Consider the following 15,607-nt stretch of genomic DNA (forward strand, 5'->3'; position numbering starts at 1 on the left):
TATATATATATATCTGTATCTATATATATATATATATATATATATATATATATATATATATATATATATATATATATATATATATATATATATATATATATATATATATATATATATATATATATATATATATATATATATATATATATATGTTTATATATATATATATATATATATATATATATATATATATATATATATTCTGACAGTAAAAACATTAAAAATAACTCTCACTTTGAATATAAGATTACTTGAATACAAATAGATGAGCAAACAACAAGCGATTACGAAAGTTTTTGAAAGGAACAACAAAAAAACTTTTTATTCAAGTTATTTTTTGCGATATTTTCAATGCAAGTAAAGCTATTTGGATTTGTTTAAATAGCCGAGTCAAATCATTGCTACTAGAATAAGTTAATTTGTTATCGCATTTTTGAAAGAAGTTAAAGATAATTGTAACTTTTAACGAAATTTTAAATGGAAACGCAAAAGAACTTTTTTTTCCTAATTATTTTGTTAAACTTTTCAGGTATGCTTTGTGTATTATAATATGCCGAAGTTTAATTATAGTAGATTGTATCCATTATTTAAATAAAAGATTATGTTTATGAATTCTAATCATCAAAGAGGAAGATTAAAATGTAGCATAAAACATTTATTTCGAAAAAATTATAAAATTCTTATATAGAACGTTAAAAACTTTTAATATATCAATTCATAAAGGGAATGCGTTCAAAATTTAGTTTTTCTAACCATAAAATATTTTTACTCAATCACTCTAAAAAATGCATGACTTTCATGAAGAAGTGTTTTTGGTAACTCTAATAAGCTAAAAATACAATTTTATACTAAATAAAAAATTCAATATATATATATATATATATATATATATATATATATATATATATACATATATATATATATATATATATATATATATATATATGAGGATTGATATATATAATATATATATATATATATATATATATATATATATATATATATATATATATATATATATATATATACATATATATATGAGGATTGATATATATATATATATATATATATATATATATATATATATATATATTATATATATATATATATATATATATATATATATATATATATATATATATATATATATATATACATATATATATGAGGATTGATATATATATATATATATATATATATATATATATATATATATATATATATATATATATATATATACATATCGATAAAGTTTCGTAGAGTAGGTATAAAAACTGTTATTCGCTATTGTAAATCTTTACTTGATATCATAAAAAGTTTTATATTGAATTGGTAACTCTAATAAAGTAAAAGGATAATTTTATACATTATAAGAAATTCAAAATATGTATATATAAAGGGTGATACGGAAGTTATCGGACAAAATAAAAACGTCAATAACTTAATCATAAATTAAAAAACAAACTACTATTATATTTTTTTTAATAAAGCATTTATCTTTTAATAAAAATATATTATTTTTTATATGAAAAAACACCACCATCTGCAATTGATCTCAATTTTACTCTGACGCCTTTCACATGCGACTGTAAAAAGTTTAAATCAATTTCTTGTAGTTTTAATTAAATGCAATCAATCAAAACTTGCTCTTTTGATGCTTGCCAATCTCCCTCCTAAACCTTCTGTGCCAAATGTCCCCAAAAATTTTCAATTGGTCGTGCTTGAGGCACATTTGGGGGATTGGATTCTTTATCAACGTAATAGACATATTGGTCCATCCAATTAAGAGAATCTTTAGAATAATGAGAACTTGCTAAATCTGGCGAAAATAAATAGGTAAAGTCTCCATGATACTTGTGAATAAATGGAAGAAGTCGTTTTTCTAAACATTCAATAATATAGATTGATGATTTGATCGCTACAGCCTTGGAAGTGCGAAACAATGGCTCGGACATACCACGGTCAGATATGGCTATCCACATTATTAATTTTTTTGGAAATTTCTCTTTTCCAATTAAACGAACACTTTCTGGGCATGTCTTTTTGTTGTTTGTGTAGTATCCAGAATTTCCAGGCATGTTGTCCCCTGCAAAACAAAAGTATTTTTCGGCATCAATGACTAGAAGCAATTTTGTGTTATAGAGTTAGTTAACTAGTTTCCTGCTTCTTTTCTTTGCCTTTATTTGTTGTTCTATAGTGTATTTTGGAGTCTTTTCACGTTTTCTATATTTTATATTCATTTTTTTTAACTAACGACCAATTGTCGATTGATTTACACCGAATTTAATGCCTATTTTTCTCTGACTGACCCCTTTTCGATTGTTGACAAGTCTCGTTAATTCGGCTTTCTTTTCTCTAGTCCAGGATGTCGGACGACCAGGGTGCTTTCTATCAGAAAACGATTGAGCAATTTCAAGTCTTTTTAGGTTATCATATATTATACTTCGAGCAAATCCTTCCTTTTCAAAATGATTTACGCTTTTTTTATATATATATTAGGTTTATTTACAAAAAACATTTTTAGTCGCTTTCGAAAAGATTCTCGTTCAGCTGCGTGAGGTTAAATAACCTCATTTTACCACAAAAACTGATTATTATGCTCAAATAATAATCAGTTTTTGTGATAAAATCAAAGATAAACCACAAAAACTAATTATTATGCTCAAATTATGAAAATAGGATTTGTCCGATAACTTCCGCATTACCCGTTATATGAGGATTGATATATATATATATATATATATATATATATATATATATATATATATATATATATATATATATATATATATATATATATATATATATATATATATATATATATATATATATATATATATATATATATATATATATATATATAGTAAATCTTTACTTAATTTCATAAAAAGTTTTGTATGGAATTGGTAACTCTAATAAAGTAAAAGGATAATTTTATACATAATAAAAAATTCAAAAGATGTATATAAAATGTGAGGATTGATGTGACAAATGGTCTAATATCAAAAACAGTTTTTGTTTTTGTTTTTTTCATGCTAATTCACTCCCAAAAATTCTGCCAGCACCCATAATTCAATTAGGACTGATAGAGTAAAATTTGGCGATATTTTTAAATGAAAAGTTGCGCACGAGAATAATTATTGATTGATAAAACTAGTGATGATAGTTCGATTGTGCAGCAACCATGATAGTGTTTATTGAAAAGAGAAAAAGATAGAAACTCATGGCGATTAGAGAGTAGCTCAAGCTTGGCAGACAGAGCAATTCCAACAACATTAACTATGCACTTTTCAACCTTGTTTAGTAGTAAAAGTGTATCATTTGAATAACTACCCCCAATATGACATAAGTATTCCATACAGTAACAAATAAGAGATTTTTAGTAGAGGAGTAGGGAGTAAGAAAATAACAAACACAATAAAAGAAACAACCTTAGCGAATGCTAACTTTGCATTTTATATATGGGTTTATATACTTCAAATAGTATATATAGTTTCCAAGAAGTCAGTAGTGAATAATAACCCAAAAAGACTTAATGGAGAGAAGTCAGTTTAAGGGTTGCCATTCTTCAATTTAAAAATATTGCGATAGCTGCTAGCTGTTAAATTTGTTAGAGTTTTAATTACAAAACGCTGCAAGGCTCAAGCCGTTACAGAAGTAAAATCAGATTCAAGATTGGCTGCCTGTTCTAAGCAATCAAAAAAGGAGACACTTTTTCAAGACAAAAACATAAAGTTAAGTTGTTAGCAAATAGAGCCACTTGAGGTAAAATTGTGAGGAAGATTATTAATTTAAATAATATACAATACAGAATCAAGGACAGTACCTCGTGGTACCAATGAAGCAACTGGGAATTAAGATGAGAGCCAGACCTTTGAGGAAAACTTTGAGACTGATTAGAAATAAAAAAAATATTGTTCTCAAAATATTTCCCAGATGCGCCGTATAATGCAAGTTTATGTAGACGACCAGCATATCAAACTTTCTCAAAAGCTTTTAATGTGTCAAGAAAAATAACCCTAGCTTTGTCGCCTCCATCTAAGGCACAAAAACATTTTCAACGTACAGCAATTGCCAAGTCAACCATAGAATACAAAGATTGAAATTCGTGTGAAATGTCAGAGAGTAAATTATTAGAATTAAGATAAAATATTAGAAGTTTGTTGAATAAAAACTCAAAGACTTTATTAAAAACATAGAGAATGCTAAACGAACAATAATTGGAGTTATCTTTGTACTACAGAATTTTTTAAAAACGAACCACAGATGCCATTTTCCACCAGGTAAAAAATAAGGTTTATCTAAGCACTTATTAAATAGTTTGAGGAAAGTTTAAGGAAATGAGAGAATTTAGTAAAATAATTTTTGACTAAATTTTAGGATACATCAAGTGCATTTATCATATCAAGGATGGAGTGTTTAAACTTACCCTCTTCATTCTTAACCTGTTCAGTCTAAAAAAAATTTTATTGAAATGAAAGTTGTAATTTATTTATAATAAATTATCAAATTGTCTACAACTTCTATTGAACTGATACAATTGCTAGTCAACAGTCGTAATAAAAAACTATTGAATTCAAAACCAAGTAAAAACAACCTTTAAAAGTTTAAATCTTTTGATATTTACGTCGGAGATTAATACTCCAAAAATTAAACTTCTATTAGGTTTCATGAAGTTTTATAGACGGACCTATTCAAATTGGCTCTCTATTGTTTGTAATACTTTTCAGTTGTGTAATTTATAATATCCTTTAAAACAAGTTATATTACTATTCATACTTTTTTCAACACATTTGTTTTTTATGTAGTTTGTTATAGTTTTAAACTCCAGCTTTCTATTTTTTTTGCTTTGGCTCAGTCTCCGACCACGTTAAATATCTTTTCAAAACTTCGATTCTATATTTTAAGTAGTAAAAAAAAAATCATCTTCCATTTTCAAATTTTCATTTCCATTTCCAAAATTCATCCTATCATTTTCATACCACATAGAAAAAAAAATGAATGGAAGGCCATTTCAGAAATATATTACGCAATTGATAAATTAAAATAAAAGTTTAAATTAAATTTTACTGTAGGAGCCGAGGAACCGGTAGTTTTTTAATGGTCCTTTAATGGCCCGTTATATTCCCTTTTGAAAGTCTGCGGCACTAGCTCCGGCTCAGGGTCCCCACCCCTGGTTGTGATATACATCCTTAATATCCTTAAAATGTTATTTTATATCATCTTGGAAGTTAGGAACTATTGAAAATAATGTTTCTTAACAATAAATAACATTTTATTTAATAATGTATTCTATTAATTTATGTAAACAAAAAAGTGCATTGGAAAAATTCATAAAACTGACAAACACGTAGCATTAGTGCAAAAACTAAAAATAATACCCTATGCAATGAGTATTATTATTAATAGGCAAACATCCCAGTTACGGACCATTTGAAATGTTGCTGTTGGCATTTAGATAGCAGTCCTTAGCTTGATTTCCCTACAAAATGCCAACAGAGATTACACGTTGGGCCATTGTTATTTTTGTAAAGAATGGCGTAATAAAAAGCTAAAACCGCTAACTTTAACTATACATTTAGCTTAGACGCATTTTATTTTTAACATAAAACAATATTTAATATGCGATTGAAATTGTATTATTTTGCGCAAAATTCAGCTAAAAATCCTAATATATAATTAGGTAAAAGAGTTCCTTCGAAACCTTAAAAATATACTACTTAATAAACAGTTTTCAAATATGTTTTTCAATGTTGTATTAAAAGATTATACTAGTTTTATTGAAAGTATTTAGGATAACAATTTTTGGAAGCAATTTACTATCTATAGGTACTAGATTGATTCGTTTGGCACTAAATTGTTTAATAATTAAAACAATAAAAAATTAGCTTTTCTTACTCATTTTTATTTCTAATGCGCGTAAATACAGAAAGAACGCAAATAACATAAGTAAGACAGTAAACTATTGTTAAAAAAATTATTGATAGTGTTTTGATTTTATTCTTAGACTATATCTTAAATTATTTAAATATTTTTTTAAAACATTTTTTAGCATAGAAATTTAAATAAATAAACGAAACAAATTATGAAACAGAAAATAAAATAAAATTCTGTAACTTTAATATTTACATTTTACCCGTACAAATTTTCCATACTTACGCATTTTACCCATGAACAGTGTAATCCATTGTGCATTGGTAAAATGGTGGTGGGGAAATTTTTTGTGGTAGTGTAAAACTGTAAAAAAAACCTACAAAAAAATTCGGACATTTTGGTATTTAAAAAAGCAAAAATTGCTTAACGTTGATAACATTTAGATTGCATTGAAACCATTATTCGTAATTTTTTATTCGTATATCTTTTTATAGTAATAAAAACTAAGAAACTGTAACAAAGAATAATTTATGTAACTTGTATCTTGTACTAGTTTGAAACATTACCAATATTCTTTATTTTTTATATAATTTCAAAAATCAATATAGTTATACGTAATTGTTAAAAAAGCGCAATAACAACCAGCTAAAAGTGAAGGAAAGGCAGTGAATTTTATAGTTACCGGCTAGTTAAAAGCCCTTTGTTAAAAGTAATTTTATTATTTAAAATGTTTTGGTTTATTTTATAAAAAAGTAACTAATTTTCATTTGAAAATAAATAGAAGATGTCTTATGAATAATATAATGGAAAATACTTTGTTGCAAAATGATAATAATTTACACGCATAGATTTTAAGTTTCGTTTACGAAAGTAGTTTTAAAGAATTTGATCATATTTTGTCAATTGTTTCGAAATTCATTTACTAAGCATAAAGTGGAACAAATCAAATATGACAAGTACAGTATTTGACTGGAAAAAACGCGTGGACGTCCATCAGTTTTGTTTGAAGACATGCCTATGTGTACTAAAGATCGTATAGTCTCTGAGCTTTAGGAGAAGTACAACTCCAACAAACTTTTATATCTACTGATTAAAAGTTTAAAAAGAGATCAAAAATTTATATTTGCAAAATATGTCAAAAAAATATGCATCATAGAAGTATCGGCATGATATCTTACGTCAGAAATGTCATTAGCATTAGTCTTGAATGTTAAATTATCCAAAGAAACTTTTCAGAGTTTAAGAGACTATGCTCTTCAATTTAACTCTCTATACTCATCATATCATTTAGTAAAAGAGGCTAAAAAATCTGATGAGTCACGTTTTATAATTTGCTTAGTTTCTTTAGAACTATATTGTTTCTTTAGAACTATACTGTTTCTTTAGAACTATATTGTTTCTTTAGAACTATATTGTTTCTTTAGAACTATATTGTTTCTTTAGAACTAAATTGTTTCTTTAGAACTAAATTGTTTCTTTAAAACTATATTGTTTCTTTAGAACTATATTGTTTCTTTAGAACTATATTGTTTCTTTAGAACTATATTGTTTCTTTAGAACTATATTGTTTCTTTAGAACTATATTGTTTCTTTAGAACTAAATTATTTCTAAGATGACAAAAAACAACTAGTTGCTGAAGGCCTATCAGATTTATATTAGGAAAATATTTTTATCTCAGATATATATTAGGAATATTTAAAATGTTACATTATCCGTTGTATCTGTTCTTTGGAAGACGATGCATTAAAGGATATTAAAGTACAGTATACTTTAAATTTAACAATAAACCATGCTTCCAACAATAATGTAAACAATTTTATAATCATTCTTCTTCAAAATAATTTAATTCCGACATTAAACAAGGCAACGCGAGTGGCTAACACCTCTTCTACACTTTTTGATAATAAAATAACTAATAACCATCATATTAACCGTCTTTGCATAGGCATAATCAAAACTTACTTATCGGATCAATTCCAAACATTCCAAGTTACTAACAATATATTGTTTGACTATATTCCTTCTCAATCCATTTTATATAGGCGACAAATTAATGAAAACTCGTTAAAAAAATATCAAAATCTTTCAAGAAACAACGTTGATTGTAAACTGGTATTGCAGTCACATGACGTTGACAACGCCTATGATGTATTTTAAAATGAATTATGCAAGCAATATGATCAGGCTTCTCCTGAAAAAAAAAATTGTAACACCAAAACTATTTTAACTGCGTGGATGTCTTACGGGTTTCTAAAATCTTCACAAAGAAAACAAAAGGTGTATAATAAGTACTTGAGAGAAAAATTCTTTAAAAACGAAATGACATATAAAAATTATAAAACATATTTGAAAACACAAAAAGGAACTCAAAAAAGCTTTATTATGCAAAACTATTAAGTAAAGCCACCGGAAACACTAAAAAAACATGGAGTGTAATTAAAGAAACAATCGGAAAAAATAATTATGCATGACACATTCTGCCAAAAAAAATAACAATCGATAAAAACACAATTTATGATAAATCAATTATTGCTGAAAAACTAAAGAGCTACTTTACTAATGCTGGTCCAAATTTGGCATTAACAATTCTTTTGAATTCATCACCATTTGAACCTGATTTAAAAAACTACGATAAAGTTATGGATGAACCTAATTTAAGGCTAATTGAATTGCAAACCGCCTATTTTTACCTTAAAACTAACAACAGTGTTGGATTTGATAAAATTAACATTTATGTTGTAAAATTAGTTTATTATATAATAATATAATAGAACCTTTGTTGTTTAACATATTTAATCTTTCTTTTAAAACAGGTATTGTCCATGAAAAGCTAAAAATTTCACGAATCACACTGAGTCCAGCGATGACTCAAATATCTCTAATTATAGGCCTATATCTATTTTACTTTGTTTTTCAAAATTACTTGAGAGAATAATGTACAATAGGCTTTTTACCCACTTGTCAGAAAGCAACATGCTGTTTCAAAACAATCTGGTTTCAAAAAAAAAATTCAACGAAACCAGCACACAGTGGGCAAAATATCAAAAGTCGTCCTCCACAGCCTATTGTAGACCCATAAGATTTGCATACAAAATGGAATCCAAGGAATCTGTGATTGAAGAAGATCAGTACATTAAAAGTGAGATAGAAAGCTTGGGTATGATTTTATTAGAGGTTTGCGGATCTTCTTTTGAAGTGAATTGTATTATTGAACTTACAATGATTGATGGGAAGGTTCAAACAATATTATCTGAAAAAAATAACTCATACCAATGCTGTTCAGTGTGTGGTGTCTCTCCAAAAAATATGAATAGTCTTGATATTATTAATAAAGATTATACTAACAGAGAGTTCAAATATGGTCTTTCCAGTCTTCATGCATGGATTCGATTTTTTGAGATGTTATTGCACATTGCATATAAAAAAGAAACAAGAAAGTGGCAAGCAAGATCTAAAGAACACAAAGAAAAGGCTTCTGTGGCTAAACAAAAGATTCAAACTGATTTTATGAACAAAATGGGACTTGTTGTTGATTTCCCTAAAAGTGGTGGTTCTGGAACAAGTAATGATGGCAATACCTCAACGCGTGCTTTTGCAGCATATGAACAAACAGCTGAAATTCTGGGTATTGACCAAAACCTTATATTCAGATTTTACATTATCTTGGTAACGCTCTCTTCAGGATATGAAATAGACTGCTTAAAGTTCAAGGATTATTGTTTTGACACTTTTAGACTATATGTGTCCCTTTATCCATGGTATTACATGGCTCAATCAGTTCACAAAGTATTAATACATGGACATGACATAATTAAAAGCCTTACATTACCCATCGGACTTATGTCAGAGAAAGCTCAAGAGGCTAGAAATAAAGACTTTAAATCTTATCGCAAAGATTTCAGCCGAAAAACATCCAGAAAAGCAACAAATACTGATCTTCTCAATAGACTCCTAGTTTCCAGTGATCCTGTTATTTCATCATTGCGTAAATCAGCATCACACCAAACAAATCATAAAGCATTTCCTTCAGATGTTTTACAATTAATTAAACAATCTTCAAACGATATTATTGTTTTATAATTTTTTGATGTAATTTAAAATTGATAACGTTTTCTTGCACTATTTTTTGCTTTTATTATTCCTAAAACATTATTTACCTAAATACTCAATTTTTATTCAATATAGGTGGGTCAAAAATCCGATAAGATATTCAAATATCAATTTACCACTTTGTAACTAAGAAAAGTATCCGGTAACTAAGCAATATAAGTATCCATAACAACTAAATTTAAAAAATTATCACTATTGTAAGAAGTGTGATCTCATATTGGTACTCATGCCAAATTTAGTGAATATAGCACTTATAAAATATCTGCAGATAACAAAAGTAGGTTGTTGCTAAGCAAAATAAAGGTATCCATAGCAACGAAATAAAAAAATTTTACCTTCATAAAAAGCGCAGACATCATATTAGTACTCATACTAATTTTAGTGAATATAGCTCTAATATTAAATTAGTTATGAATTTTGTCCAGTAAAAGTGCATTCTGGCCCACTGTGCAGCAGTGGTTGAACTACTCAATCAAATATCAAGTGCATTCAGTAGTAACTACTTTACAAAATTTTCAATACCGTTTATTATAATTTATTAATAAAAAAAATTGAACACTATGGAGTAAAAAATAACAATTTACTTTGGTTCAAAATTTGTTTGACCGATAGAAAACAGTTCATAGTGTATGAACAAAAACAAACGTTTCCGACTGCCGTATCTTGAGGGGTTCCCAAGGGCTCTATTTTAGGACCACTGTTGTTCCGAGTGTACATTAATGACTTAAATTTAGCAACAGACCTATTAAATTATATTCTTTTTTCAGATGACTCCAATCTTTTTTATTCTCACAGAGATAAAAATACACTATTTGAAACAACAAATGAACAATTATCGAAAGTTATTGAGTGGTTGATAAGTAATAAACTTTCTCTAAATGTGGATAAAACCAAATTTATTTTATTCCACAAAGTAAGTAAATCAAAAAATATTCCCATCAAATTGCCTAATCTAATAATCAATAACACTAACATTAAAAGAGAAAACTCAGTAAACTTTCTAGGTGTAATCTTAGATGAACATTTACGTTGGAGTTTACACATAAAAAGTATAGAAAATAAAATATCGAAAAATTTAGCAATGGTATATACGACTAAATCATTTTTAAATTATAAATTTTTAAAAAGCCTATCTTTTTCTTTTATACATTGTTATTTAATTTATTGCAATATTGCATAGGCAAGTACAAACAATACAAAATTAAAAAAATTGTACTATAAACAAAAATTTGGGTGCAGAACAATTTTTAGAAAAGATGAAGTATACTAATTTATTTATGTTATTTCTATTGCGTAAATTAATTTATAAACTTTTTATTTTTAAATCTTAGTTTAAATTTTTAAGTTTTAAGCAAATAATAATATCTTATTTATTTTTTCTTATTCACTTGATATTACACTTTCCTTAAATTTTGATTCTTTAAGTATTTTTTTAAATGGAAACGAATTGTTATCTATTTTACTTTTACATTTTTTTTATTAAAAGCTTGTTAACTATAGATACGGTTTTTGTATTTACGTGAGAATGAGGCTCGGTGATAAGGCTAAATACAGTAAGTCTCCTTCTTGCCCCACCAATATTTATTTTTATTTTTATTTTTTTGTTTTTTTTTATACATGTTTTATTTTACAACTACAAAGTAATTACAAGTTACCAATCACTGATTGGCAGTAAAGATATACAAATTTAAATCATAAATATACAGTTCAAAATATACGAGGTAAATAAAAATATAGTTCCTCCGAGACATGAATAAAATAAATACCAATTACAACAGTATAATAACGTGTAAGTAAAAATAATCCGAGAAAAATATCTCTATATTACTGCAATTAAAATAAAAAAAACAATAAATAAAAAATAATCTGCTGATTTTTTGGAGTAGAGTTTAGATGTTTCACTATAAGTTAATTTACCACATTTCAAGATAATGTTAGTGTATAAATATGATAAAAACAAAATTTGTGTAAGATTGATAAAAAGAAATACTTATTTGTAGTCATAGGAACCTCGCAGAAGACTCAAGTCAGTCTTATAATACACATTGCAACTGATTTGTAACACGTATATATATACACTTATATGCAACTGATTTTTTATGTAATACACATAAAAAATCAGTTGCATACGTGGTATATATATACGTGTTACATATATACCTTGTTATTAATAATATTTTTATTATTGATTTGTATTAAAAGTTAAGTTACATTTATTTATTTATTTATTCAAATTTAAAAAAATTCCTTACGGTTGTTTAATTTGATTATTGTAGATTTTAGCTTTTTTTTCAGAGAGTGTTCGTTGTTTAAGTTTAATAGTGATTCGTTTCTGGAAACTAATTTGTTAAATAAATAGGGACCACGATATGTAACTAAGAATTTTGAAAGTCTTGTTGTTTCAAAAAGTATCTATCTAAAAAGTTGCCTGTTGCTCTTGTATTGTATTTATTTATATTGTTTTTAAAAAAGTGTGCTGTAAAATGCTCTGGAACCAGACTTAGTTTATATTTAAACATGAAAAGTATATTTTGAAAAATATTTATTTGGAATATATTTAGTGCGTTCATTTGTTCCAGTAAGGGTTGAGCATGAGTAAGTTTGCTTTTGTTGTATACTAGTCTTGAAGCGTATTTTTGACGTAAGTAAAGTGGTTGTAATTTAGATTTGTTGTTACTGCCCCATGCTATATTGGCATACATAAGATAACTATGTATGAATGAGAAGTAGATAAGTTTGAGACTTTTTTGTGACAAAAATAGTCTTGCCTTGTAAAGTATGTTCTTTGATATTTTTGTGTGTATGTAGATTATGTTGAGTTTCCAGGAGATGTGTTCATCAATTAGAACTCCTAAAAACTTTGAGAAGTTTTTAGGAGTTCTAATTGATGAACTCCTAAAAAACACAGAGCTCTTTTGATGGATATATTTTCTATATTAATTGTTGGTAGGTTCATATATTTATATGCTTCGAAACTGTATATATTACTAAACGGCAAAAAAATAAGCACTAAAAAAAATAACTTTTGAACGGAACTATTTTAAACAATTATTTCCACAGCAACCAACTCTTACGAATGTTGTTCAGCAGGTGGCGCATCTCAAATGGAAATTACCAATCTATCTTTAGTAGTTCAAAAAAAACATCAGAAGCCAATATCAGACTCCATATATTTTACAAGATGCTAATTATGAAGTGGCAAGCTAGGGCTGAGGACAAAAAAAAATATTGTTAAGCAGAGAAAAGTTAAAGTTTGAGCTGATTAAAAAAAAAATGGGTCTTGCCATTGACTAGCAAAGAGGAGGTAGAGCATGTTAACATAGCTATACGATTTTTCCGCAAAATGATGTTTAAGCTAATAAACTAAACACAGATGTAGATCTTATGAAAAGGCTTCACATTTAAGTATGCGATTGTTAAATTAGAAACGATGAATTTCATTTTAACACTTGTAACTAACACATTATTAAATTATTTTTTTGCGTAATTTACATATGCAATGATAGTATTGATTAAAAACATCAACAAAGCTGTCAAAATATTTTTTTTTCAAAATGTCATCAGAACAGTTAGATAAACATTCTGCAGTGTTACTTTTAATTGCTAAAAGCATCTGAATCTAGGAAAACTCTGTTCATGTGGTCATAAAACGATACAAGCGCTCTCTATCTATCGAGCAAGTAAAAGGATCCGAAAGAAAAGGTAGTTTTAAAGATAAGAGAGCAGCAATTAGTATTCGACAATCATTCAAGCAAAATCCCTGCTTGTCGAGAGAGTACGTGCCAAAAGGTATAATGTTTTTCGCCAAAAATGTTAAAAAATTTTACAATTTCAAGTCTTATCGAGCCATTAAATATCCAAATCTATCAGATAAGCAATCACTGACTGCTAAAACTCGAGCCCGAAAACTTTATGACGCAATGCTTACAAAATTTAATGGCTGCATAACTATCGATGACGAAACGTACGTGAAATGTGACTTCAAACAGCGCCCAGATCCAAAAGTTTACACTTCAATTGTTTGTGGACCTGTCAGCAACAAAAATCAAGTATAAATTATTCTATAAATTTTGTTAGAAACTTCTCTTGTGGCAAGCGGTATAAAGGTGCCGTTTGAGATCTCGAGAGATCTTCGTCACATCGTCAACTTTAAACTCGGATGTTTACATCAAGGAATGCTTTGTAGCTAGACTTTTGGTATTTCTTCAAAGTCACAATGTCCCCTTTTGGTTCTGGCCTGATCTTGCTTCTATTCATTATTCTAAGAAGTCTGTAGTGTGGTACAATTCGAGAGACATCAAACTCATATCAGAAAGCTTTAATACACCAAACGGCCCACGGTTTCGTCCCGTTATAAAACTTTTGAGGTATTCGGCAAAGGATATTTGCGTAAGAGTGGCAAATTAATGAGTACAGCTAAAAATTTGATTAAAGATTGGACATTAGTTGGAAAAAAAATTGCCAAAGACACTTTGCAGAAGTTAATGTTGTCGATTAGCGTAAATGATTCGATGCAATAAAAAATATTAAAATAAAAAGCATTCTTATAATCTCCAAGTTCATTAGATTAAAGTAAATATTAAAGTTTTTGCATTAGTTTAATTATTATATATTTTTTTGGATTTTTTGTCGTTCCGAATTTAACGACCGAAAAAAGATTTTGATGATATGAGTAAGAGAAAAAAACGTCGGATAATCGCAGGAGAGCATGCAAATTCAAATTTTGATTCAATTGAAAAATCATTGCTTATAGCCCGTAGAAAAGTATATGATCAAAAAATTTTTTAATTATTTAATGTGTTAACACATATCATTAAAAATCTTAAAGATTCACATCATATGTTTGTTCCGTTGACAAATGACAACGATAAAATGACAGCTGAAGAAGTGGCTTCAATAATAATTGACTGCAATAATAATTGATCTTAGCGTATCTGGCTATAAACAAATCCAACAGCTATCTAAATAAGATATCCATCTTATTCAACAGTTGAAAAAGCACTTAAGTTGTGCGGTCCACATGATAATCACTTGAAAGTCAGTGATTTAAGAGTCAAAGTAGATTTACAAGAACTTATGAACCATACCGCTGAAAGAATTTTAAAAATGAGGCAAAAAGAAATAATGGATAATTTGGACATCAGTAACAAACTAAGTGAAAATATATTGCTTTTAAACAGTTGGGGTATAGATGGATCTACTGGGCAGCTTTGTACAACCAAGCATTTTCCGGTTCTGTTGACAGTCAAAATTCAAGCATGTTTGCAGTTGTAACAACACCTTTGAGGCTAAGAATGTCAAATTCAAAAATGACTTTTTGTGGACCAACCTAATGCCTCTTAGTGTAAGGTTTTGTTGACCAATTGAATTTCATTTCATTAAAGAAACTGCCATTGTTGTTTTAGAAAAACAACGTCAAATAGAAAATTAAATTTTGGACTTGCATTCAGTGAATATTGAATTGGTAATTGGAAAGTTTGTTATTATTGATTTCAATTTTATTTTGAGCATGATTGATGGAAAGGTTTAAGCAATTATAACAAACACATCGTTTCATTTGAGGAGCAACACCAATTGCAATGACTTGTTTGAAGAAATTCCTAAATAGATTTACAGCAAAAA

The 15,607-nt window shown here is 27.3% G+C and overlaps 1 protein-coding gene across 1 annotated transcript in view; it reads left to right on the forward strand.

Annotated features, from left to right (window-relative positions):
- The first annotated feature begins 207 nt into the window (after positions 1–207).
- Positions 208–15,607, forward strand: part of LOC124811127 (uncharacterized) — a 33,839-nt gene continuing 18,439 nt past the window's right edge. The window contains exon 1 of the mRNA XM_065804943.1: positions 208–529. Coding sequence (XP_065661015.1) covers positions 478–529 — 52 coding nt within the window. The 5' untranslated portion in view covers positions 208–477. The remainder of the gene's footprint in view (positions 530–15,607) is intronic.

The sequence above is a fragment of the Hydra vulgaris genome, chromosome 09, assembly GCF_038396675.1.
Source record: "Hydra vulgaris chromosome 09, alternate assembly HydraT2T_AEP".
NCBI lineage: Eukaryota > Metazoa > Cnidaria > Hydrozoa > Anthoathecata > Hydridae > Hydra > Hydra vulgaris.